General features: G+C 39.0%; 1 protein-coding gene across 1 annotated transcript in view; it reads right to left on the reverse strand.

Moving 5' to 3' along the window:
• Positions 1-26736, reverse strand: part of TGFBR3 (transforming growth factor, beta receptor III) — a 107187-nt gene that overhangs the window by 11551 nt on the left and 68900 nt on the right. The window contains exons 4-13 of the mRNA XM_010582628.1: positions 23348-23531; positions 17421-17589; positions 15110-15257; positions 10276-10465; positions 8770-9095; positions 7939-8088; positions 6012-6143; positions 5585-5752; positions 2586-2885; positions 1588-1708 (exon numbers count right to left, since the gene is read on the reverse strand). Coding sequence (XP_010580930.1) covers positions 1588-1708; positions 2586-2885; positions 5585-5752; positions 6012-6143; positions 7939-8088; positions 8770-9095; positions 10276-10465; positions 15110-15257; positions 17421-17589; positions 23348-23531 — 1888 coding nt within the window. The remainder of the gene's footprint in view (positions 1-1587; positions 1709-2585; positions 2886-5584; positions 5753-6011; positions 6144-7938; positions 8089-8769; positions 9096-10275; positions 10466-15109; positions 15258-17420; positions 17590-23347; positions 23532-26736) is intronic.

Below are 26736 nucleotides of genomic sequence, written 5' to 3' on the forward strand. Positions count from 1 at the left end.
GAAAATTAAGAACACGACCTCCAAGATGTAAATTCTCCTGTTCAGTAATGCGACATAATTTCTTCTCCAAATCTTAGGTTCACGTATTGGCCAACAATGGCATTTGGCTTTTAGAAAGGAGCTGCTTGATTCACTGCAGAACAACTGCATACCAACAAAGCTACGTTGTTAATGTGCCACTTTGTATTATGTCTGAAAGCTGCGATATGCTGGGGAGATTTCCACCAAACATCCCACAATTAGACTAAATCACCCACAATGCAACAAAATACTCTATCACAGTGTTGTCTTGTAACTAATCTTTATAAATTTAGCTCATCTTTGCACACTAAGACCTTGTGCCTCTGACAAAGACAACATTCTGAGTCCAGCCTGCGACAGGAGCTGCGCACAATGCTCCACACATCGGAAGGGCAAGAGAGCTCAGAGTACAAGTCTGTTTATTGAAAGCTGAACTTCAGTTGCAGGATTTACTCATTCCCAATAGAGTAACGACTGAAAAAAAAATGAGAGCTTTGCAAAGAGTGCAGAATCAGGCCCAAAGCACAGTTTTAATTGTACCACACCAACAGATCAAATACTTGCCTTTAATTCATAGTGGATTTGATCTTTATTAAGAAATTTGTAAAAAAACCCCCAAACTAAACATGAGCTGACTTGCAGAGTTAAACAGAAACAGTTGTTGCTTATGTCCCCTAGCAATACTGTACGGTGCTTTAAATTGTTCAAAGACTAAAAAGCACACACTGTATGAGAGGTTAGAGGACTTCTGATCCCCAACCTTTTGATACTCCCGAAAAAGCATTCCAAAGGTCAAACAGCCTTTGGACACAATTGGAAGATTTTGATGAGCACGTGAAGCCACTGAAGCTTCTGATTAAACTCCCATGCTAATACAAAAAGAAAAGATAATGCACGTTTTCTTCTATGAATGCATCAAAACATGACTGATGCTGTTGTCAGAAGAATTCACTACGAAAAAAGAGTTACTAGCCACGCACATGTTTTATTCCATAAAGATTACATAATCAAACAAGTCCCACCAAAGTGGAGCTAAAATACCTTTGTGCATCTCATCTGTTGCTCTTAATAGTTTAACAGTCTAATGACTCTCTCTCCAGTGGCCACCCTTTTGCTTAACAAACTTATCAGGCTTTAGTGTCCTCAATACTTACCAATTCCATTGTTGTTATTCCTAAATATACATATTTACAAGCACAATAAAGAAATGATACAGCAGGGAGCAGAGCACTGCCTTTGATCTCTGGGCAACAAGAAGCTGCTGGAAGTGCTACTGCTATATTCATATTTCTGAAACCCGTATTATTGTCTAGTATGGTATTCCTTTCTCAATGCCTGGCAAAACTACATGTCCAGAGATCAATAAAGACAGTTAAAAAAGGGTAATGAACTGCCATGATGATTGCTGCCAGGAAAATGTCTAAACAAATAACATCTTACAAACACAGTATCACCACAAGATTATACAATGCCACATACTTGGAGTACTCCCTCATTTCAAGCGGTTGTACATTACACAATATAATATATATAGTTTTATTAAACAGTTCAAGTTCGTTTTCATACCTTCTGGTTTTCCTTCATGTGTTATTACAACAAGTGGCTTGGTGAAGGTTTTCTTGTTGTGCATCATGGCCAAGATCATATTCACATTGAGAGAGGTGCAAGCTTCATCAGGAGGAATGCACTGCGAGTGGAAAAACGAGTGTGCGAGGTCAGAGAGTGACCCGTCTGCCAGGACAGCTGTGCCAGCTGCACAGTTGCCTCATCATCAGTTTTATCCTATATTATTTACCAAAAAAGGAGGAGAAGCTCCAAACAACCCATCTGTAATGTACTGGCAAAGGTCATATTTAGCTGTGCTTCAGGACGCAACCTTTGCCTTCATTAAGGATCCTCTAATCTTTACGAGAGTGTCACAATTGAAACTAAATGGTAGTAATTATTTTATTTTAGGATAAATGTTTTTTAAAAAATCCAGTAGCCAAAACTGTAGCCACCAACACATGTGTTGATCAACAATGACAAATCATCTTAAAAAAAAGAATAATTTTAAGGGGGATGTGCATAAACCCCAAAGTGAAAATAAATTCCAAATTCTTAGAACACATTCTTGAACAACTAATTTACAGCCATTTCCATTAGATATAAAGCAAAATTTGGCAATTCTCTTTTGTAACAAAATTTGGCAATTCTCTTTTGTAACAATCAGATTTCAATATTATCTGATACGATGCATGTCTTTGGAAACTAAAGCTAACATAGTTTGCACTTTGGATATGGATGTGATGTGGGTAGCAAAGATAAATCTGAACCACTTGTGTAATAAAAAGCAATTTCTATTTATCCCATATAACCATCTAATGAAATTTAAACAGAAACTGTAAATTATGCGGTCAAAGTGCATAGCATCATAACTCTTACCTATTAAAAGTTTTGAGCCTAGAGATATCACGTCACTACATCAATTCCACAGAAAACTGTTTATTCACTTCAAAGTTCAGATGAAAAAAATATCATATTTTTACCTAAATTAGAAGTTTATACTTTAATAAATTACTTACCTTTGGCAGTCCTTGAGCATCTTTGTCTTTATTTGTACACAAAGTCAACTCGCAGTGAAGAAAGAGCAGTGAGATGTTGAACATTGGTTTAAAAACAAAGCTAAATCTTTTTTTGTCCTTCTGTGCATGTGGTATCGGAAAGTTCACCTTCTCAATGCTGTAGAATTTAACAGATTCATCTTTAGGACAAATGTTTTCTATAATGGTGTAGTCAGACATTCTATCTGGATTTGAAAATGGGGAAACAAAGCATGTTTGAATGGCAAAGCCCAAGGATCTGTCAGCTTTAGTCACAGACACCTGCATTAAAAAGAAAGAGATAGTAAGATCTCAGAAATGACATTTTTAGTTCACATTTCATTAACATTTTCAAAGATTTTTTAAGCAGTTTTCCAGTGCCACTTCCAATCTGAACTATTCTGAAGGCTAAACGTTAAGGGTAGACTGTCAAACTGAGAGACAGAAAATCTGTGCTTTCAAAACCAGCAGCTGTTTAATAGTATAACTGTGCATAAATACAGCAATCCCTTATCTTTCCAAAAGCAGATGAAAAACCCAGTCCAGATCAGACACGTAGTTAATGACTGTGACTGCCACCTGAGATGGTGCTCCTTCCCTTAGATACACAGGCTATAACAGAGCTGTACGAAAGTCAATTACTAATTCCATGTCTTTGTATCTGTTTGAAACTTTAATGAAAAAGAAAAGAAAAAATAAAAGCAAGAGACACAACAGAGTACCCACCCCCAGCCAGGATAGGAATGCAGAGGCAGAGAGGAGGTCATGGTCTGATGTGTGGGTGGCATTCCTAGACTGGAGGAGCAGAGAAGCCTCCTAAAAAGCTGTAATTTCTTGTGAAATGATCCTTTTAGTTTATTGTAAGTCTGAAATTCATATTCTTTTATGAGAAATAATTAAGACTGCAAGCTTCCAGGGCACTGATGTTATTCAGTTGGACTGGAATACAGACAACAAATGCTACAGAATAATTAGGAAAAAAATTTAAATGGAATTTGTAACAAACTAAGCGTGTTGCTCTTAATAAACAACATAAGCGTTGTGCCTAACCATTAAAACTGCCTGACGAAAACAGTTCCACAAGAAATAATTTCCTTCTTAGAAGAAATGTGCCTTAAATGTGTACTTAATCCATATGTGCTGCATGTATATTTAAGGAAGAGCCTGCCAAATTTTCCTGTGGTCTATACAGAAATTTTTGGATGCTACGAGTTGCGCAGTGAATAAAGGCATTTCTCATTTCTTCCTCTCCCTTATGTGAGCAGCAATCAAATTAGAGATGAAGGGATATGCTGAAGCATCTAAGCAAGAAAGACCATCTTCTAAAAAGAACAGAAATAAAGACTGATGAATGAAAGTCAAGACACCAACAGGTAAACAAGTTAATGGTGTAAACTAGTTAAAAAAGCAATTACAGCACGGAGGACAGGCATACTACAGCATCATGAAACACCATCAGGTAAATAAAAGGATGAATGGTATCTCAAGGAAAGAAGAGAACTACTGGAGAAAGGTGAGCCCAAAATATGAGAAAATGACAGCAGAGAACAAAATAAAAAAGAGCCAAAAGATTCCAATGCAAAAAAACATTTTTAGCAGAGAAGGAAAAGGGAGATAAAGAGTTCTTACAGATTATGACCTAAGCAATTTATTGACCAAAAACCCTCAAATATATTTGTTAATAACAAAAGCAAAACAGAAACAAAAAATGAAAAAAAAAAATCTGTCAGCTAAAAATGGAGTCACAGAAGTTCAAAACTGATACAGATTTTCCACGGTGCAAGAAAGAGAAACAGCAAACAAAGGCTTCTGCCAGGACAGGTGATGAAGAAATCAGAACATCTGTCTGAATAAACAGCTCCAGAACCAGATAAATCCAGAGGGCTCAGAGCCAGGGGGATTCATCCCAGATCGCTGAAAGAAGCAGCTGGTTTTATCCAAATGAAAAAAATAATGTGTCTTATAAACAAATTCTTAACTCAGCGTGACACATTTCTTTTTTTTGCTTCAACTGTCTTAAGTACTTTTCACCAGGTAGAGAATGAGGGAGACACAACACACTGAAATAATGAAGAAAACTGCACCAATGTCAAATGGGCCACTATGCTTATCATGTGTAATGTGGGCTCACAAAGAGGAACTAACTTGGGCAAGGCAAACATGGCACAGCACTGCTTCAGTCAATAAACTCATTTTCCCAGTCTTATAAGCCCATAGCTCACCACTCCTGATTTACTCATCTATAAACTGGCGATACCACTTCATTGCCAATGTTGTATTTATTAAAGCCTACTGTTACCTGAAAAATGCAAAATTCTATTCACGTGACTATCTTTAGAAATACTAACTGTATTGGTTTGAAATTCTCCAGATTTCATAAGCAACTTCGCAACACATGGAAATATTACCAGGTCCAAAATGCACCTGAAGTCAAGTGTATGTGGCTGTTGACTTTGCTGGTCTTATTTATCTGAAGCTGTTAGATCTCTCATGTGATAGCATTCAAAAGGATTGTAACTGGTGTTTGTAAGCGGATTGGAGAGAAATCAGAATCTACACTAACTTTGTAACCCGAGAACACCAGCATATGGAAGACAGACACTTGTAATCATTTTTTGCATGTCTACATCTTTCAGATGAGGTTCAGCCATATTACCCAATAAATCAACCCTGAAGTCTTCATCAGGAAATGCCAGTTCAGAGCAAGAGCTGAGAGACCACTTTAAGTTCTGCACAGAAAAGCAGATTTGGCAAGAATGACCAATTTACCTTGCAGTTAGATTCATCTATTTTGTAGGAACCCTTTGGTTTTGACTCAAAACATTGTCCTGCTTCTTACCCCACAGTTACTGAAGTACCTACCTGTCTGCCTAAAGCAACTGCACAATGAGACCTCTCAATGGACAAAACCAGATCTGGCTCAGTTGCACAGCCTTGCAAAATGTTTCCTTTTAATTTGAAAGCCTTTTTCAGTTTGTTACCTCTACATATACTGGCCCATTCTCAGCAACAGAGAAGAGTCCTTGGGAGGGAGCAAGGAACAGATCTGTTTTGTACAGCTCCATGTTGAAGGTCACATTGGCGATGCGTGGTTCAGGAGGCCAGAACATGCCTTTGTCATCCTCTGGCTGGTGCAGCGTGCAATTAAACTGAAATGAAAAAAAACAACACAATAACATCCTGAGTCAGGAGTGGTAGCTGGATAAGGACAAATTTGGAGTCTACAATAGGAGCCCACCCATGTTCCATCTACTTAGTGCAAATCTTCAACAGGGTCACAAGAACTAGAAGTGAGAAGAAATGTGTTAAAAGACAAATCAATTGCTATACAATTAATATAATTTATGTGAAGTGCCTATTACGATAGGCATTTCTGTATTGTCAGGTGCAAACCTGAGAGTAACATACCGCTATTTCAGGCGAGCTTGAGAAAGCAACATCTCCCTCATCAGCATCCCCTGGAAATCCATTATCACCCGATTCCATGTCATCATCATCAAAGCCACTGCTTTCAGCTGGTGATGACAGCTGAATGACAATCTGCACAAAAGGTATTGCAAACGCATAAAATTAGGTGATAACTGAGCATTCTCTCTTCATGCTTATCATTTTCTTCTCTCTTCAGACCAATGCAAAGGCCAAAAAAAGTGTACCAGCTAAGCAGATGGTGAAAGCACATCTTAAACAGCCTTGAGCTGAGCATGTAAGATATGTAGGCTATATTTAGAGAACGCCCCTTAGTTTTTTTCCAGAATTCAGAGCCAGCAAAGACACCAGTCTGGGTGCTGGTGTCTGAATGAGCAGCCTAGCATTTCCATTCTATTTCTGGTATTTCTATAAGCAACATTGAAACAAGAAATGGCTTTCTAAAGTGATTTTTTGCAACTTACAGTTTTCCTCAATGCACTCATGGAAAATCACTGGAGGTGTTAGGGTCATTAAAGGATTTTCTCTTCTGTCATTTGTGTATTTTTTCAGAGATGTACACCCAAAACCATGATGTCCCTTTCTTCATTCTTCCCTTGTTTTTCTCTGAATTCCTACTGAATTCCCCCCTCGCTTTTTTTCCCCTCCTTTGCACACTTCTCCATTTCTTCACCTGAAAATTCCTGGTTTTGTTTCCCAATGTTCTGCACTCTGCTTCTGTATGCCCCGTGGCTCCTCAGCTAGTCACCTCCCTTCCAGGACTTCATCTTTGCTTTCTTGGACATAGAGCAACTGCTAAGTGACACATACCCTCTTTGAGACTCCACTGCATGGTGTTTATTTTTTAGGAGAAATGCTCCCAAATTCTGAAAGATACCATACATGATTTGGAGTTTAAGTGAGTAGTCAAGACTATTAAAAGACATGATGGAGAAAGGAAAGGAGGCAAATACCCATTTTCATTTGGGCCATAATAGAATATAGGGACAATGACAGTATTTAGCTCCAAACACGTGCTATTCTGTAGTTTGGAGATGTTTCTATCCACAGTCTTGGTTTGGGATTGTTTCTAAAGTTAGGTGCTACAGACTTGCCAGTATAGAACGGTTTTAACTAGGCAAGGTCAGATCAGATTGCCTTAGCTGTGTTTGGGTTGGACCACAGGCTTTCCATCATTTGCCAATGTTACTTGTATGTACTAGAAAGCTCAGCAACAGAAACGTGTCATTACTTTCCAACCCAGATTAGCTGTGCTGTACTCAAGCTCATAAGCTCAGCCAGTCTAGAAGCGGTCGCTTAGAATCTAACTGGGTTCCTTATCATCGTCACTCATATGCAAGTACTCAAGAGTCCCTTCATCATGTACATCAACTGATAACAAATATGAATCCATTATAAGAGAGAAGCATGCACAGACAATATCTTTTCCTCACATTTTGAAAGCCTTTTTCACACACAATTTTGGAAGAAAAAATTTCACTTAAAATAATTCAGCAAATGAATTAAACGGTGTTGCTTCATGCAATCACAGAACTTGATTCCTATTCCTCCTTACAGCCATGTAGTACTGCTTAGGTATGGGTACATCAAAGCTGCACAGAGAAAGCTGGTGCAACTTCTCTGAGATTGGTACAGATGGTCCCCAAAGTGCAGCCATGCAGTTTTGTAAAAGTATTTAACTCCAACTCCTCCTTTTTCCTTTGGGATATTATCTGACCACAGGAGCACACTGAATGTGCAGCCTTCATACCTCCTTGAATACAGGGACTGTAGCTGCAACTAGGTTTGAGCCAGACAGGAAAAGATCAGGATGCCTCCTTTTTGCTCAGACTAAAGCTAACTACAATGGCTTCCTTGTGCCACTATGATGTGCAGTGCAGAAGGCGGCTCCTCTTTGTAAAATACTCACAGAGTTAAAATAAACAATCTTGTTCAAGATATATGCTGTCCGAGTCCCGCATTTGTTCAGCAAAGACTCCAAAATGAAATGGGTACCATTCATCTTGGCTTTGCAAGAGTGATCCAGCAGTGAGAGTTCTGTCCTTGTGTAGCCGCTAGCCTGAAACAAAGGCGCTTTGTAAGTGGCTGAAACACAATTGTGTTAGGCTCTTGCTTAAAGTGCAGCTCAGAATACTGTTCATGGCTGCTGATAGGAGGAAGTGAAATTCATTGTACTGACATCCAGGGAAGGTCACTCTCAAAATGCTGTTATACATGACAGACAGGGAATAAATGTAACATAGAACAAAGAAAACAACAGGTTCATTATTAATCTCCTGATTAACAATGCTGACTCTGGTCTGAAATGAGCTAAAAATGCTGTCTGTATCAGACTCTTTTCCACAATGCAAATGGACACAAGCAACCTGTCAGCTGGTAGATGGTAAAGACAGATCTATTCAGGTCTCACACAGCTATCAAAAGCAGCTTCTTTGTACTTTGGAGATTAAAAACTCAGACTGATGGTTGAGTACAGTAATTTTTTGACAGAACCGACCCTACAAAGCTTTAATCAGAAATCCCTCTACAAACTACTGGATTGTTGGGAAGAGGAAACATGATCCTGAGTTACGGCAAAGAACGTATAGTTACAGCATAGTTTCCCCACCAAACTATTTTTGGGGGGGTTGGGTGGTGATGGCTGTAGATCTTAGAATGTTTATTTTTTCAATCAAAATACAAATAAAATGGTCTGCCCCAAAAAGCCTGCCCAGCTTTGAGAATAAGAGATCACACCAACCTGCAGAGAGTCTTTTTCTACAGCTACCGTCATGACTTTGTCATCACACTTTATTGACAGGGCCACATCAGCACTGCCCTGAACCTCTTCAGGTTCTTTATGTTTTGAGAGGGAATGTTCAAAGTCATGATTTATTAATGTATCCACTGAATCCCTGGGTGGGAAAATGCCTTCTCCCACTGTGTCATGTCTTCCTCTGTTAATGTGAAAAGGAAAAGTCAGGCCATCACTTAATGCAGGATTCTTTGGAGCAGGCAGTGGGTTAGCACCCAGCAATTCTGTCAGCTCTGGAGGAAGGGAATGGTCTTCTTCATCATTCATCTCTTCTAAAAAGAAAAAAAAAAAGAACATTAGGTTATTAGATATTTTTCCTAAAATTATCCAGAACTAATCATTTTCATACAAAAAAATATTATCCAGAATGGAAGCACTTGAAGGACAATACTTTTCAGGTAACTAGCCACAATTCCTCCACTAAGGGTTTAGTTGTTACTGAGGCATCTAATACTGGTATATTTAGTCCCTGCTAGAAATCTGCCTCACTAAGACTTGAAAATAAACTTTGAGGAATGGGCCTATTATATGCAAAAGGCAACCACAGAGGTAAAAGAAACATCACATTCAGCAAATACACTATTTTAGTGCTGCTGAAATAGCATAAGTGCAAATCACTGGGTGAAATTCTTCCACTACCTGCCTCATCACAAATTCAGTCACTCCACTGTTGTGGAAGTAGTTACATAACCAGAGTGACGTTAAATGAGAGTTAACTTTATACTGAATAAATGAGAACACTATCTATCTCCTGGCTTATACACAAGCAGATCATTATCTGTAACCTCAAGAGTGCAATTGATAAAACTAATGTGATAAGCTTTACCAAAACAGCTAAACAATATTTTAGTGGTTGAAACTCAGAATTACTGAAAAAGCAGATGCAATTCCACTAGCTTCAATGGATCCAGATATCTTTACATCAGCAATGACTTCAGCCAAATAACTGTTTTTTTTTTTTAATGGTTGTATTTATTCTGTTTGCTCAGACTTTTTTGGTACGCCAGTTTTGTCTATAAACAATTTAAAAGTTTATTTAATTGTCTCAAGGAAACACTATGCTCATACTTTAAAAAAAAAAAAAAAAAAAAAAGGCAAGCTGAATTTATTAACTAACAGGATACCCAGTTGCTGAAGTCCATTCCAGTAAACACTGAGCATGGTCAGCTATAATGGTTTGTGAGTTGGATAAACTATAACTATCTAATTCCACCAACATTTCAGGAAATAACACAATTTGCCTGGACTTTTCTAATCAGAAAGTCACAGATTTTTTTTTTTTTTTAACCAGCATTCATAGATATTATCAGCATTCTTGATGATGAGCACTGAAAGTAGTGCAGCCCCCAACAACAAAGCTTCAAAACGGAAAAAGCACCTTTCAAATCATCATATTCCTGGAAATACAAGATATATTTTTTCTATATGCTAAAAGTCCATCTTCAAGCTTACCCGTATCTTCAAGTTGCAGATGAAATCTGTTTGCAACAGGGGCTTTTGTGTAGGAAGTAACTGGACTATAGTTATGCTCATAAGCCCACTTGATCAAACTCTCATGTGATGAGGGAATATCAGGTACTACTGATTTACTCATAGTCATGGATCGTTCTGTTTCCTTTCCAAAACCAATACTATTTGATGTCTGCAAACAAAGAAAATCTTGGTTCATGATTTACCACTTAATGATACCTAAAACGGAATAGTGACACTGATTGAACATGTTTTTTACTCTATTAAATAACAGCAAACTGAGAACACCTGGGGAAAAAACCAAACTCTGCCACCTTAGGCACAGAACTGCTGCACACATGGAGAAAAGCCCCCCCTCTTCCTCCCAGCCTCTGCCTGGAGTACAATAAATCAAGGTAGTCAGAAACTGTTAATCCCTAAATAAGACAAAGACATATTTACAGCCATTTGTATAAAGCTGTATTTTCTTCAAAACTGAGTTGAAATGACTTCTGAGGTGAGGTGAACTCAAGATGACAACTGATTTTTCACATGTCCCCTTCATTTCTTTGAGTAGAGCATTACTTAAGCTACATATAGGAAAACCTTTGTTCAAATGAGCATTACTGAAAAAGGCAAAACATAGCATACTCATGAAGTAGAGCTGATACCAGCTAATGCTTTAAAGTCAGCGGGCACCGAGAATAGCCTGTGCCTCTCTGAACGAGCTTCATACTAGACAAGTTGTGTGCCTCCTGCAAAATGTTGAGTATGTTAAACAGGACTGAATTAAATGCTTATTAGAGAGGTAAGTGAGAACATGCATGTTTATGCAAGGCCAAACTACTTAAAAGACAACATACACTTTCTGCACATAAATAAAACTTAAAATTTAATTAACAGCATGTTTTACACAAATACATCAACACAGCAAACTCATAAATGCACTTGCTGATCTCTTAGTTTTATTATTAAATAATTACAAATAACAGCTCATCAAAGATGGCCATGGAATACAGATGAGTCACACAGTCAGTTAGCTTTTGTTTTACTGTAAATGTTTTGCAAAATTTCAAATCTTCTTGTCCAAATGGGCAAGTCAAAGGAATATCACAAGCATTTCTAGCTGTTAGAGGGGCAGTTAGAAAATATTCACTGGTATTACACTTTATACTTTTAAGTGCTTGGCATCTTAAACTTAAACATGTATTCACACAAAGCTAAATCAATACATATTTATTTTTACATTCACATTACTTTTATCGCTATAACAATTACATCAACGACTACAGAACAAGCTGAACACAGACACAGCAGGAAAGGCATGACGACCCGCTTTTCAACGATTTCTGCAATGTGGTTGAATTGCACTTTCTATATGCAGATGATACCATTGAATGCTCTACAACAAACACTTTCATCTCCATGCCTGATTACCTTCTACGTCACATAGACAGCTATTTTTTTTTTTTTAAATCCCCATTGGTTTCCCTCAATGTGAACAAATCTTAATTCTCTTTCACTCTAGAACATCAAAAGATTGACTGCACTGATCTCTCTTGCCCAGATCACTTTTAGACAGTGGTCATATGGGCCTGCTACCCAGTATCACAGAGGTCGGCTACACTTCTCTACCTGACCTCAGAAATGGAGCTTTTGAACAAAGAAGTGAATAAAGCTTGTAGAGAGTCGGGATGGAATGGCATAGTTTACCTTTAGCTCCCTCCCTCATTTCTTCCTAATGACCCAGTTCTGCGTCCTTCAAACACTCACAGCTACACAATTTAAGTTAAAGGGAATTTTAGGTGCAGAGTGTCTGGTTTGAGGATACTGTTACCAGTACAGTTACCAATGACCAGCAAAGGCCAATGAAGATAAGAAACAAAAAGGAAGCAATAGGTATCCTAATTTTAGTGCCTTACTACTGTTTTGGATCAAACAATCTTTTATTCTTCAACAGATACAAATCTGGGCATGACTTATCACACATTTTCGTACTACCACACAGCTTTGACTGGTTGGAATTATTATGCTACTCCAACTTTGCTGGATCTCCCTCTCTGCTTTCCTTTTCTTTTTTTGTCACGAGGAGACAGCTGAACAAATATTATCTCAGAATTTTACTGTCCTAGCTGGCACCTGACCATTTCCAGGGCTTGTTTATACCTCTCTACTCCATGCTGAGCCTGTGAACGTTCAGTCCTGCATCACCTCAATAAAAGCTGAGCACAAGGGTTTGCAGGAATAGCCATACCTTCCTTCACTTGCCTACCTTGCCAACACCTTCATACATCGTGTATGAAAGCAGGCAATCAGAGCCACCTACTAACCTACTCAGAGTACAGAGACCATTTCAGAAAATGGTGAGCAGTTGTTCTCATGTAAAGAATAGTCCCTCCGAGCTTTTGAAACCCTCACAGGTTTGTTCTGCACATTTCACCTCTCTCACTCTTCATCCCTCAACCCACTTATTTTCTTTCTGCAGTTTCACTTCTTTGTCCACTGTGCAAGCCGCAGCTTTGTAAAAGGACACCAGATCTAAAGGAAGCAATGTGAATGGCAAATAGTCCACAAGCACAGAAACACACAAGCACTGCACAGGGGTTGATGTTAAGGATAGACTGCAAACAGGAGTGAAACACAGCCTGGAAGGAAAGCATTGCACATGTATTATGTGTAATTACTTTACCTAAACTATTCCCATTTTACTTGGGTTTGTGTCCATCCACTTTCAGAGTTTCAAGAACACAGCAAGCTGGGAGATGAGCTAGATGACCTAAAAAGTCTTTTTCATTTTTTGTCTATGAACTTAGACCTTAATAATTCACAGTCCTGGGTTTGAGGCAGCTTAGCACTAACGTTTCCCTCTCAGTTTGCCAATCCCCTCAAGACAATTCTTATTCGTACTGAGGGCAAGAAGTTAGGAAAATTGAAGTGCATGGAACTGCTTCAACTAATAAAAAGAACATTGTGAAACATTACCTAATTGTTTAGTAATGTTTTTATGCATTGTCTAAATTTGGGCTTGGAAAGGCCTTCAGCTTAACAGAGATATGAACAGATCCTAAATGCTGGATGTACAGGCTTTTTAATGACATGGGGGTGCTTAGTTCCCCTCCCACACCCCCCTCTAAATAAAGTAGAGCAAACACACATTCAGAAAATGAAGCATGTATATAAATGAAGCAGTACAGCAAACAGTTACTCACAAATCCTAACATAAATACACAGTCTTTTATATACTGACATTTCCATATATAGTATTACTTTCTCTTTTTGTTAATCTAAATAAAATGTTACCTTCTGCCACTCATTACAGAAAGAATTTTTACTTATACTTTCAATAATTAATAAAGAAGAACTTTAAAAAAATTAGCAGCCTTATTTTTCTATACTCAAGTGCAGCACTGCAGACATTTAAAAATACTCTAGAATTCCAAAAATTCATCATCCATAAAGAGGTGATAGATATGAAATATGGTACTTTGGCTATCGTGAACTAATGCATAATCCTCTATCCTGTGAAAGTAGACCCATTTAGTGAATTTTATATAATAACCCAGAATGAAAATTTCAAGTCAAGCATTGTTTTTTGCCCTTCTGCTTATAAATGTGGTAATCCTCAGCAACTAACCTTCACCTTTCTCTTGAAGGACTGATTATTTAGGACCTACAGAATGACCACAACATCCTTTCCTGTCCATAAGATAAAGATGTGTCAGGGATCAAAAGGGAATGTCATCATCCACCCTAGGCAATTTTTCCATTCAATTTTCTGAGCAACACCATAATTTATTTATTTCCCTCACTCTCAAAATCTAGCATGAAATCCTGCCTAACAATCTGTCTTCTTCGAAGATTTAGACCAAGCAGCCTTTGGATCCTGTCAGAATTGTCCTTGCACACATTAAAAGGAGAAAGCTACTAAGTAAAATAAAATTTTTACACATACATTTTCAAACTCCAGCTATCTGTATCTGAGTTACTGCAAAACTGTTAATCAGGAGGCCGGTGGGTGGTCCTGAGCAAACATTCAGCTCAAGTGTACAATGTGCTCCTAACTGATCACTTAAGACAGAAATAGGCCACACATTTATAGGCTGCAAGATCAGTCCAATTTTATTTATTTATTTATTTCAGAGCAAGGGAAAACACATTTTCTTAGTAGAAATGGTGTTGAGCCACAAAGCCTGTACCAAAAATCGTTCTGAATCAGAACCTCCAATTATGCATAAGTATAGTTTCAGAAGTTTATAGCTTTAGGGATCCTAGTTGTAATTTTTTTAAAATTTACTACTTGTGGTCTGAGGAGAGGTGAGGTCAATTTGACCAAACACTTGCTGAGGACAGAAGTACCGGCAGGGAAGAGGGCTAGAGACTACTACAACCTACAAGTGGAAGGAGTAAAAAAAGTTTCCACTTCTAAAGGGACGTGGGTGTGTGCCACCTATCTATGATTATCCATTCTGCGCTCACAGGCATCTTTCCAACTTCTGAGATGAACCTGCAGATCCACTCACCAAAGTAACAGCAAAAAGGGAGATGAACATCCAACTTGGAGTTTAGGGTACTTCAACAGAAGTCAAAAAGACATAGACCCGAAATCCTTGCACTAACCACCTGGCTTCTGTGATATTAGTTTAGTAGCCCACATATCAAAAGTTAATGAGAAAAAAATATATAGTTTCTGTGTTTACTGCAGTAATAATTAAAAAAAAAAGCAGCTAAGAGAGAAAACATTCAGAAATCAATATGGTCTAGCACTATATCACATTTAAATGGATTCTATACTGTTGCAGTACGATACGTCTTGAAAATTAAAGGTGCCTTAACTTACAATCACTTCCAGCTTTCCCTGGACATCATGCGACTTGATAACCCAATTGACAGACTTTTTACACTTGAGGATAAGTACGATGTCTCTGACAAGTTTGGCGCCTGGTTGAGATGGTTTAATGTCAACGATTATATCCACCTGGAAAACACTGTGTGTGGAAAATAGAGAGAAAGTTAGGCCAGAATGCCAGAAATTTTCAGCTATCAACCTTCTTCCAATCCATCATGTTTCCACTGTCTGGCCAGCTGATTAAAATGCTGGAGATTATCCCAGGCAACACAACATGTGCAAAACAGATTGTTATTCCACATATGCTTAAATGATTTTGCATAACAATAGAAACAAGTACTTTTTAGACAAATAATATTTCTGTCTCTTGTTTACAAGGAGTGTGCTACTCATTTCAGCTATTATTTAGAGCAGGTTAGTTATATGACTAGCAGCTTGCTTTATAAAGTAAATATTGTTTTCTTATTTCACTGCAAAGCGCCTAAATATAGCTGTTTCAGTTTCCTCTGGCTGTAACTGTATTAAAGCTCAAAATAATACCTTAAAAAAAGCAAAAAGATAAATTAAGCAGGTTAATAAAAAAAAAAAATGCACAAATACTATGTTGGGGAGTGTCTCTGCCTAGGCAATGAAATTGTGGAAATTACTTTGCTTAGGATCGTGTGTGTGTTGAGGAATTAAGCCATGTATTCAGTTTCCAATACTTCTGGATATATACTTACTTTAAAAAGAAAAGAAAACAGATGTCCAGCCTACTACTTGCTGGAAAATAGATGAACACTATCCAGATTTTCAAGACCTCAGTAAAATAAGTAGAGCAAATGGGTTTGTACCCATCAATAACATCTCGTCGTGCAAAATACTAATTCAACAGAAAAACCTTTACTTTATCTTATGGGACCATATGTCACAGGAACGTGCTCACCCCCAAGTAACAGGTTTCAGCTAATATTCTGCACTGAGACTTAGTGCATCTTGGGACCTTTCTTTCACCTCCTGCAGTTTTACACGTGTCCAGCTCACCTTCTGTATGTTTCTTCGTGCATATGAACTTTGTAAAGATAGCTGTGGATAATGCATAAAACTAAGAACGAAGCAAGAGGAATTTAACTTATTACTTTTTTTACTTTTAATAACAAAACATTTAAACATTTTGCAGTGTTACTATCTGAAAAACAAATTCCTATCATACTATCGGCCAAAGCCAAAAGCCCAGAGGGCTCGGAGACAGGGCTGTCATTGCGTAACACTGCAAGGGACTTAAAATGATGTTGATGCTATAGAACAGCTCTGTTTAGGATGGGGCTGCAACTCACACCACACAGAGGCAGATCATTTGGGCTTACCTACTCCACTTCTGCTGAATCTCAGCACTTTCTTACTCTCCCAAGGTTTCTAGGCAAGAATATTCTCAGGCTGTCAGTTCACCATCTTTCAACGAGATAATTACCCTTCTTGCAAAGAACCCTCTTCCCACCTCTACCTCCCTGTGTGATTTCCTCATTAGGGATGGGATGCGCACAAATGTAGTGTCTGCAGTATGTAGACAGGATTTTAATTCTACCTTATCTCTGATGAAATTGTACTTTTCTTCTTGCAAAAGGGAAAACCATCTAAGTTTCACAGGAAATTTCTGTTCAGCACTTATGAAGAGCTTTTCCAGGTGTGACTATCTGAAACAAACCCCATCCATGTGGTCCCACTAAGACCTAGGAGAGACCAGCAAAGGATGAATGCTTTAAATATTTTACCTCCCAAACTATCCCTTAAAGTCAACTGGAAACTTGACAGAAAATATTGTTATGATTCTGCAGACCAACTGTGGAACAATTACCATGGACCGCAGATCACTTGCGACCTCTGAACCACTGTTGGGGAGCCACTGCCCTAGGCCTTGCTGCCAGTGATCCCTACCTGTGACAGGTCAAGGTAACTTTTAACCTCTCTGTCACCTCCTCATACGGTGGTCTCATCCTAAAGCCTGTCTGTTAGATGCTGCCCTTACTAATATTCCCTTATTCACCTTACTCTTGGAAAAAATTGATTGATTGAGCAAGAAGGGGGGCAGGACGTAGTCCATAAAAACTGCACTTTACAGTCTTGTCCAGAAAAATCCTGGGATTGTGAAGCAGAATCCAAAATCTTTACATACTGAAGAACTAATTTCTATTTAAGGCAAAGTACTAAGGTCCAAGCTCTTCCTGTAAGGATGAAATGGCTACTTTCAGTTGATTTTCGATAGACAGGTAAAATCTTTAGCTGTGATTTCAAACAGATTTAGTCTATTTAGACAATACTTTACCTGTATGGATTGGAATTTGGAGTGATTAGTTCAATGATATGAACTTCTCTTTCTTGGACTAAGTTAGACATAAGGCAACCCTCTGCTGTTTTTGGTTGTAGGTATCCCGCAAGGTAATTTAAAGAGAGAAAATTCTTTTCTATGTTGCACGAGGGAGGAAAAACTTGATCTGGAGGGGGGAAAAAATAGAAAGCATATGCACCTTTACACATAGATATCAGCTTACATGCATATATGTACTGCATCTACTTCAGTGCGGCACTATATTTTGTGACATAGGTCTTTAGGCTAAAAGGTATATCTATTATCTATCATAAGCACTTATGACAAAACATAATATTGAAAGGGAGATCACTGTTGCAACAACATATATACTTCTAAACTGAAGAGTTTCTATTTACAGATTTAAATTTTTAATGAAAGAAAATCCCTACAAAGAGAAATCTCAATACTGAAGCAAAATACAGGAGTATTTTTCAGAGTGAATAAAATACATTTAATTTATTCCTTGCACCTTTAAAAAAAAGCTTTCTTTTGAAATTAATTCATAGAAAAGTTTTATGATCAATTCCTTCTCCCTTTAGAAAATGTTCTATTCTTGTTATTATAAACTTACCATATTTAAAAGATCACAGAAAGTATTCTCCCTTTCCTTACTCAATATATTTTCCTATATATTGTATAGTCAGAGTCAGTGTTGTCTAGAAATACTGCAGTTCTCTTGTGCATGGAAAATTCAATATAGCAAGAAAAGGATGAAATCAGTTGTTGATATTAAGGAAGTCTGACCATAATATCCATAGGTGAAATTAAGAAATTCTAGAGTAGATATTCAATCTCTCTTTTTGGTTTTAACTGCCTAGCTGATCACGACCGTTAACCATTGTACAATGCAACACGTAAAAAATAGTCACTTAGTATGAAGTTCTCATGCACAGCCTACATTGGTGTACCCCAAGAAGCAGTATTTCGATTGAAAAATAGGAATAGTTTGTATTTCTGAGATAGCTTTACATATGAATTGTCAATACACAGAAAGACTAATTATCATGTTTAAAGTCACAAAGTCCTGTAAGAATGCAATTCCAAATGGCTGCCTCTTCGACCTTTGCTTCACAAAGAAGGCTTTCCTATTAACGTCAGTAGCAAGATAGAAAAAAGAAAAAAATAAAATATAATGCATTATGCATGCAAAACTGGACAAACTCTTAAAAGCTGAGCTGAGACCACTGTTAGCATTTGCTCCCTAAACGAGAGCTGAAATGTCACCCCTGAAGCGCATTTGTGTGCATGGTACACAACTTTGCAGGGAGACCAGAGACTCCTGTGACCCCAGCCACTGCAGAAACAATTAGGGGAGTTTCTTCTCCTGATCTTACACAAAGTAGTCTTTGAATATTAAACTTACTGTCTTCCCTACAGAATCTATGAAAGCTGTATGAGGCTGTAACTATTCATACTGCCCAACCAAAGCACTCCTCTAACATCTGGTATGTGCCCTGCCAGATTAGCCTTGAATGCAGCTGCAGTTCTGCCAGCTCCTCCCACAACAGCACAGAATGGAAAATGATCCCAAATGGTCTACACTGAGCTTGAATTTATATATATACATACACACGCACACAGACGGAGATACTAGGTATTTGTTTCTCAGCTGCCGTACAACACAATTCAAGCCATAAAATAACAACCTCTGAGTAGTTTGTGGATAATTACCACACGTGCTATCGTTTGCCATTGCAAAGAACTTGGTTCCTGCTCCTGGCACTTCCATTAAACGTCTCTGGAGCTCTCAAGAACTGCTGCTCTTGCCGCCACCAGCATGGAGGCTCCCCAGCCCGGGCCTCTGCTCGATAGCACGCTCTTCCTCTGCAGCAAATTTTAACTCTATCACTGGCTGCTTGACTTACCCATTTACCTACCCTTCACCAAAATGTATTTACTCTCACACATACCAGTTACCAAGATCCAGGGTGGAAGAGAAAAGAAAAGGGAATCTATTTCATCTTTCTTTGGTCACTATACTTTTTTAGTTTCAGCGCTGTCTACTTACTTTGGAAAAGGACTGCAGGTGTCTGCAATCAATTAAAAACCTTACTAAACCAGCCAGCAAACAGTCCATTTATGGACCCTGCGCCTCTCTAATCTCCACAGACTCCCAATATGGAACCAGACATGAGGTTCACCCGTAATACCCTCAGCAGGGGGTCTCCAGCCAGCAGGCCCGGGTGCCATGGGGCCCCGCGTGCCAGAAGGCACACGGTGGAGCTCTGCGCAGCAGCCCACAGCCGCCTTCCCCTTCGGCACGTGCCAGACTGCTCGGATGAAGATGGAGGATTGCACACTGGGATCTGTAGCTTCTGTGGGCAGCACCTCCATTTTACAGACAAGGACAGACACTGTCTGCTCTATTCTACACAAATCAGGTGTCATTCGCAGGTTCTTAGCTAAATTGGATATCAGTTGAATATCCCAGCTTAAAATCATGAGAAGGTTTTTGTGAAAATGAGCACTGTTAATCAGGTGTCACTCTCCAAGACAGGCGCCCTGGGCAGCAGCAGTTTGATTCAGCAATAAAAATCTCATCCAAGCAGAGCTTGCCTTTCAAAGTCTGAGCTGGGGATAAGCGAGGCATTTGGTATTTTCCTCAGCCACTCTGATGGCGGGGGGGTTTCGTGCGTATTTTGCAGTTTACTAGCCCTTAGCACGACGGAAATCAGAACCTTGACTGACATTTAATGGCAGGGTATAAATGGGAGCAGGGAAGGGGCTGCAGTGGTCTTTGGAGGGAGGGTGGAAACTCTTGGCGGTACTCACACCCCAGCAGAACACACAGCTAAAGCCTGACACAATGCAATCACCTACAAGTATTAAACCAAGCAAGTATAGCATGTAGGATATGCATGCTAGTGTGTACAGGCTACAAATTCGAGCCAGGGTTAAAGCTTCAGCTTCTGCCAGGACAGGAGCACAGTGTTACCATCTGTAAATAGACTGTACATTTTCCAGTCTAGTTATTGTTAGGGCTGACTGGTGGTTTTTTTCTTATTTAGCTAAGAAATGTGTTGAAATTAGGCTCCTTCCAGGCTAGCACATCCACCCTGGATTTACACTGGTGGTACTGGATGCATTAGGTAACATTTAGCTAACTGGTAAGTCTTCCTGACTTGTACAATCATATCTTACTGAAGCATGAGAAATTAAACTTACTTCTGCTGAAAAACGTGTCGCAAGATCATTTTCACCACGAGCAGTCCTGCTTTCTAGAATCTGACAGCAATTATCACAGCAATCACTTTGCCATCTCCTTCACTACACAAATCAAAGCAAGAACAAGGACCCCACTTCTTGTGCCCCCTTCCTCCAAACCCTCATTCTGGCCCCTTTAAGTTCTCACTGTGCTCACCATCCCTGCAATATTTTATCAGCCACTCTTTTGAATCAACAGGATTCAGATGCACTTGGCCTTGACCCAGTTTGCTAGCTCGCTCAGCTGCCTTTCATTTGCAGCTTCAAAAGTGATTTCAGAGACCCATGGTGTCACAAGCAGTTTTATTCTATGAAAGATCACCCTTCTCCAGATCTTTTTGTCCTCTGGCTTGCATATTCTGTTTGCTGTATTCAGCTACAGCCTCCACTTCTAAAATGCTACATCTTCCATTTTCAGATTTTTCTAATGTGAGTGAAGCTGAAACGTAGACAATTACAGGAATACTGCCTTTAAATTCTGTATTGGTCACGTAGCAAGGAACTACTTCATATGACCACCTATAGTTTACGAGTAATATGAGCTGTGATTCAGAATGGCAGCTGAGGATACCTTACAAAAGCACTTGAGAAGTGTGAGTTTTGTATGAAAAGCCTGAAACATCCATCAGCATACACTGTGGTTTGTGGAATCCACGGATTCCATCGTTCACTCTGCAGAGCAGCAGTCCAGTTCCACATCCATGTGATTTCCATAGAACTCCTCACACAACTGCTGCAGTTCAAGAACTGACCCTCTCCCCACCCCGAACACATGCATAACCCCCACACATACATGCATATTCATTCTTCTGCCAAGAATTTAAATCAAAATCAAATATGGTTACAGCTGAGCTAGTTTGTAGGAGCCTTCTCAGAAACTGTCTATTTTGGTTGCCTGCCAAGTTCCATTTTGTGTACTTACTCCTAATAAAATTGTGTTTTAACACATTCTAAAGATGATGCAAAGCTCTCCTATTTAGCTGCCTAGTTTGACTGGAGATGTGCAAATCAACAAACAAAATTTTATCTGTTTTTTGACATATCTAATTAAACATTCATCTCTGCAATGCAGAGACCACTACTCCCATGTATACGTTCCAAGTGCACTTTAATAAGCTAATAAATATATTTCTGAATGATTTTCTGGCATTAAAATCCAAGACTGGTGCCAAGTAGAACAAAAATCATGCAGGGGAATCCTGTACAAATTTGGCAGGATTTGGATAAAACCAACACAGGCATGTTCCGATTTTGGGGGGCAAGCCTCATGCTTCAGGAAATCAAATGATCAGATACAGGTGGTTAGGAAAGAATGTTTTCTCCACAGAAGGTTTTGGGGTTTTTTTTTTGTAGCCAACTAGTTCAGCTATGCAGGAGTTTCTCCAGAAATATTGCTGAAGTACTAGTAAATTAGGCTGCCGGTGCTAGTAAATGCTGACCTCACCAGTACTCATTGCATGTTGATAAAATGTTTTATTGATTTCTACTTTCCCCATCACAGAACTTCTCGAGAGACAATAATTAGTTTCAAAATATCTGGACCACTAGCTGCAATGCAAATCAGTTCCAGTTCACTTTTCCCAGCCTTTAGTCTTGCTGCTTGTGGTTTAGCCTAAACCTGGATGTTTGCTTTAGCCTGAACTTGGATGACATCTTCAGAGAACGAAAAGAAGAGTGAATTGCAGGCCATTAGGTAAAGAACACTGACATCTTAAAACATCCCGTACCTGCAAAAAAGAAAATTTCACCCCCAATCATCCTGCACAATAAAGGAAAGTCTGCTCTCCCTGCAAAGTTCCTTTTACTAACCATGTATTATCCAGAAAACAAACTTGAATAGAGAGGAGTAGGGGATAAACCCTCCTGAACCGACTGTCTTGCTCCAAGAATGTAGTGAACAGTTGTGGCTCTTGTGTCATCCACATTTTATGACCAGCTCAGGTGGAACTTCCCTGCAGAAGACATGTTATGTGACCAGCAGCCAGCTGAGGGAAAGCATGAGCCAGAAGGTGCTGCAGAGGCTCATATTGTTAAGTTGTTCCAACACTGCTCAGCTACAGCTCAAACCCTACCCTAATATGGGCCTGTGAAAGCCCTGAGGAGCTTGAGTCCTCTCCCACCTGCTTTAGGCCACCTGATCAATTTGGCATGTGGCTCACAGGGACAGGAAATCTTTCTCCTCTGGACAAAAATACATAAGGACATGAGACTGAGGCAACTTATCTTGGTGAGGAAAGCAATAATTCTTTGCCGAAAGTGGTCTGGATCCTTATACAAGCAAATACTGAAAAAAAATGTAACTCGGGTCTTTCTAGAAATTACCCCCCACCTCAGGTTCTCCACTTCAGTCCTTTAGATGAAGACACCCAAACAATCACCATGAATTGTTTATTCCTTTTAAAAGGTGAAGCTTTGACTCCTGTAAAATTCTGGCCAACTGCATTGACATTTATGAGCATAAAATTATGGCACCAAAATCCATTAGAAGTTGCCTAAATCCAAGGTCTGGTCTTTAGACTTGCTCTTATTTCTCTGCCTTCCTGTTTCATATCACATCTCTTGGAAAATGACAGGTACGTTTAAAGATTAAAATAAAAAATGTGAAATAATACTACAGCAAGATTTATTCTCAATTTCTAGAAGTGTCCATCAATTCTGTTGGTTTTGTTTTGGTTTACCTTCTCCTACTTTAATGTAGATGTTTCTTGATATTTTGAGTTCAGTGAAAGATGTTACTGCTCCATATTCCTTCTGGGCCCACTGTAGCAGGTGTTCATTTTTCTCAGGAAAAAGCTTTTCTTCTGTTTCTGCTGACAAGGAGAAATTTCCTTTCTCAAACTGAACAACAGAACCTAAAGACACCTGATGGGAATAAAAACGTATTTTTAATGTGGTACATTTACCCGCACAGACAGGTAGCATGTTTAAGCAATGTAATCTGTCACACAGAAATACATTCACTGAAGGTGATTACAGCTTATTTCCAACAATGCCTAAACTTCATGTGTTTTAACATTTGCATAATGATTCCTTTTTCAGAGATGTTTTTAAAAAATGAAGCACCCATCAACCTGGCTGGGGTGCATGTGGCAGCTGACTAACAGAGGACTCTGAGCCACTCTCCGAAGTTGTATTGCTGCAGAAGCAGTACGACAGTGCTGCAAGGGGACCTGAACTGTGGGGGCAAGGGGAGGGCTGGAAGACAAGAGGAAAACAAGAGGAGAGAGTAAGAAGAAGATGGTCTGAGGAACTGAAGGGAGAGAAGGATGTGAAGCTCCATAAGACTGGGAACTACTGAAGAAACTCCCAAATCAGAAAGAACATGAGTCGAAGCTCAGTGACAGATAAAGGCCAAAAGAGAAACACAGAGTAAGGAAAGAGAAAGGCTAAGAGAATGGGAGGATATTTACTGTTGCTTTATCTACAGGAAGCAAGGAAATGCATTAGTCTAACACATAAAGCAGATGAGTCACACATCTTTAGATAAATCCTTATAAATAGGTTACATTAACTCAGGTCTTGACTGGAAAAACTAAAACATTGTTTAAAACAGTCAAAATGGAAAAACAGTAAGTAGAAGTGTAACAGGTTATGCATGAAAGCCTAAGATTTTCAAATACAACTTCATTGGAGCAGCAGTAGCATCACTCAAGAAAAGGCGGCAGCACAGGGTCACTCTCCTTCAGACTGGGACCTGCTTCAACTTGCACTGCTCTTGAGAGATAAACAAGTCATTCCAGATTTACTGCAAAGCAAGATCATCCCAACAGCAACCTTTTGGCTCTCCTGTCCCTGCAGAGGAATGTGGCCAACACTTCCAGAACATTTCTCAGCTCTCAAGAGGTCCCTACAGCAAGTGGTGAAAGAGCAGCATTCCTTCATCTGCCCAACGTCAGGAGCCATCACCCATCCGTACACTTCGCTGTCTCTTCCTTCAAGGTACCTGCAGTCTGGGGCCTGCATGCCCTTCCCAGGCTGGTCCTTCCATGAACGCTGTCACTAAGATCTAAAACATCAAGTCAAGAATAACACCTGCTTCAGTGAGAACGCACAGCAAGATGAATAAGCTTTCAGGTTTGAAAGCACCAGTGAAGATTTCTTTGGACATATTCCTTGTAGTGGTGTGTAAGCAGTGCTTGCCCAGATATAATACAGCCCCTACTTCCAAACTGCTGCAGTAGACAAGAAGGCTTCAGGAAAAAAGTACCATTTTCTTGTGCTGTCCTCAGAGCAGCCTAGGAAGAAGTCTGAGTCACTCTGCTGCTCTTCTCCCCCCTCCCCTTCCCTGTCTTTCTACTAACCCAGATTTCTTTGGTGGAACAAAAGTGTATTTTTTTTCTCCAGCTGAAAATCCAAAACTACTAATGATGATGATTGGAAGAGTGAAAAAATGTATCATAACTATTTCTAATCTGTCCTGAGTATTATTTACAAGCTATAGCAGGATAATGGTCATAAGTATCTCTCTAACCTTTTAAACAACAAAATACATCAATAGCAATTATTTAACAGAGATTATCTGAAGTCAAGTTCCAATTACAGAAATTAAGTAACGGCAACCAACTATTATCTTCCCTGGAGCTACTGTTCTCAGCACTATTTCAGGATGTAATATATCAGTTTGTTTAGCACCTACAAATATTTGTCAAAGTAGACACATAAATTACACCCTTTGGCAGACAGAAAGAATTTCAAAGTTCTTCCCTGTGCTTCCAGCTATTATGTTAGCATTTATTACGCACATATCACATACTCTCCTCTAAGAGAAGGCCCATGTAATTCAGCATTCAATTTGACCAGACCTGTCACAAAAACCAGCTTAGGAATCCTTTTGCCAGAATAGTTTTCAAAGTTTAAACTAACATCTGTTTCAATTCTGAACGATCTTCCTTATTTGTTGTTTTTCATATGACTACCATAAAACATTTCCTTTAAATGAAAAAAGTCTTTTTTCAGTGTAACACAGAATACACCATGTTCTCCCAGTACTCTCATACTTCTCAAATAAGAAAGCAAACTCTGCCATTAGAGTAAATCCACTGCCCCCAAATCTACAATATTAGGAAAAGAGAGAAACAGAGTTATCTTTAAAACATATTTAGCAAATAGCATTCACTTTGTACTTTCACCACTTAGAAGCAGCTACACCATGGACTGATTTTATGAGGCATGTCTACAATGCTACTAACGCATTAAATTTTATAGTGTACACAGTCTCATAGGATGACACTGACACAGCACAAGCCAGGTCATGCAGGGATCGCGTACAGAGCACCTCTTAGCAATGTTGCCTTTTTTTATCTGAGACATGGGGGACATCTTTGTAGAGCTCTGGCCTAACTAGAAGAACCTCCCATGCATACAGATTGCAGAATTTAAGGACTTAACCAATTATTATTTTTCAGGGATATTGAATAGATGCCGACATTCCACTCTCAGGAACACACCTCCTTAACTACCTCAAAAATACTACAGTTCATCCAAAATGTACAGTAGTTGCTTTTCATTTAGACTATTTCACAATGTTTCTGGTATTTTTTTATGGTCAGTATCAGAGTAAAGTACCAGTGTAACCTTTTAAGACATTTGAGGAAAACGTGAGAGAAGATATTATTCCTCCTAAATATTGACCAAAAAAATGCATTAGCTCGCAATAATGCATTTTCACTGTATTTTTCATCTGAGATTTGAGATATTTGTACATCTGCTAATGCAACAGCTTTCTTCCTCAGAATACACTTGGTTTTCCATTTATTGCTAATTAAAACTTGAAAGCCTTCTGCATCACCCTGCGGCATGAACAAATGTCTTCCTGACAGACAGATCCTTTCAGTGAACCCCAAAGTTACCGTATCCTACTAGGGAGGAACTGACAGACAGAAAACAGAGCAACTAAAAAGTCTGGCACAAGCATCCTCACTAAATGATCATACAGTCAGCATCTTTAAATAAACGTGAAGCTTATCATCAATTATTTTTTTAATCACATACTAAAGTCTATTTGAAATGCTGGTTCCACTACCAGGTTTTAGAAAGGAGTGCAGAGTTCTGCTGTGCCTGCCAATGT

Source organism: Haliaeetus leucocephalus, unplaced genomic scaffold, assembly GCF_000737465.1.
Source record: "Haliaeetus leucocephalus isolate CR32 unplaced genomic scaffold, Haliaeetus_leucocephalus-4.0 Scaffold848, whole genome shotgun sequence".
In the NCBI taxonomy this organism is placed as follows: Eukaryota; Metazoa; Chordata; class Aves; order Accipitriformes; family Accipitridae; genus Haliaeetus; species Haliaeetus leucocephalus.